Source organism: Myotis davidii, unplaced genomic scaffold (genome assembly GCF_000327345.1).
Source record: "Myotis davidii unplaced genomic scaffold, ASM32734v1 scaffold370, whole genome shotgun sequence".
NCBI lineage: Eukaryota > Metazoa > Chordata > Mammalia > Chiroptera > Vespertilionidae > Myotis > Myotis davidii.
The window spans coordinates 2,926,857-2,927,125 of NW_006288615.1; the positions used below are offsets into that span (position 1 = coordinate 2,926,857).

At 69.1% G+C, this 269-nt stretch overlaps 1 protein-coding gene across 1 annotated transcript in view; it reads right to left on the reverse strand.

Moving 5' to 3' along the window:
- PDE6D (phosphodiesterase 6D) overlaps nt 1-269 on the reverse strand; it is a 56,019-nt gene that overhangs the window by 49,911 nt on the left and 5,839 nt on the right. Inside the window, exon 2 of the mRNA XM_006760420.2 lies at nt 1-187. Coding sequence (XP_006760483.2) covers nt 1-187 — 187 coding nt within the window. The remainder of the gene's footprint in view (nt 188-269) is intronic.

Genomic DNA, 269 nt, shown 5'->3' on the forward strand with positions numbered 1-269 from the left:
GGCAGCAGCTGCCGCCCGCGGCTCTCCCACGCTGGCCCGGCGGAGCCTCGCAGACGGTGCCCCGGAGCCGAGGACTGAGCCGCAGCCCCGCCTGGAGACCTCCGGCGAGCAGAGGCGGCTGCCAGACCTGGACCGGCCTCTCCCCCCGCTCAGCTCCCGCTCCTGATCCCTTCTCCTTCCCCCTAGCCTTGGAGTGCCCGCCCAAGAGCCAATAGAAAGCCCGACTCGGCGATTGGCATCATGCTCATCCAATAGAAACACATAGCGGC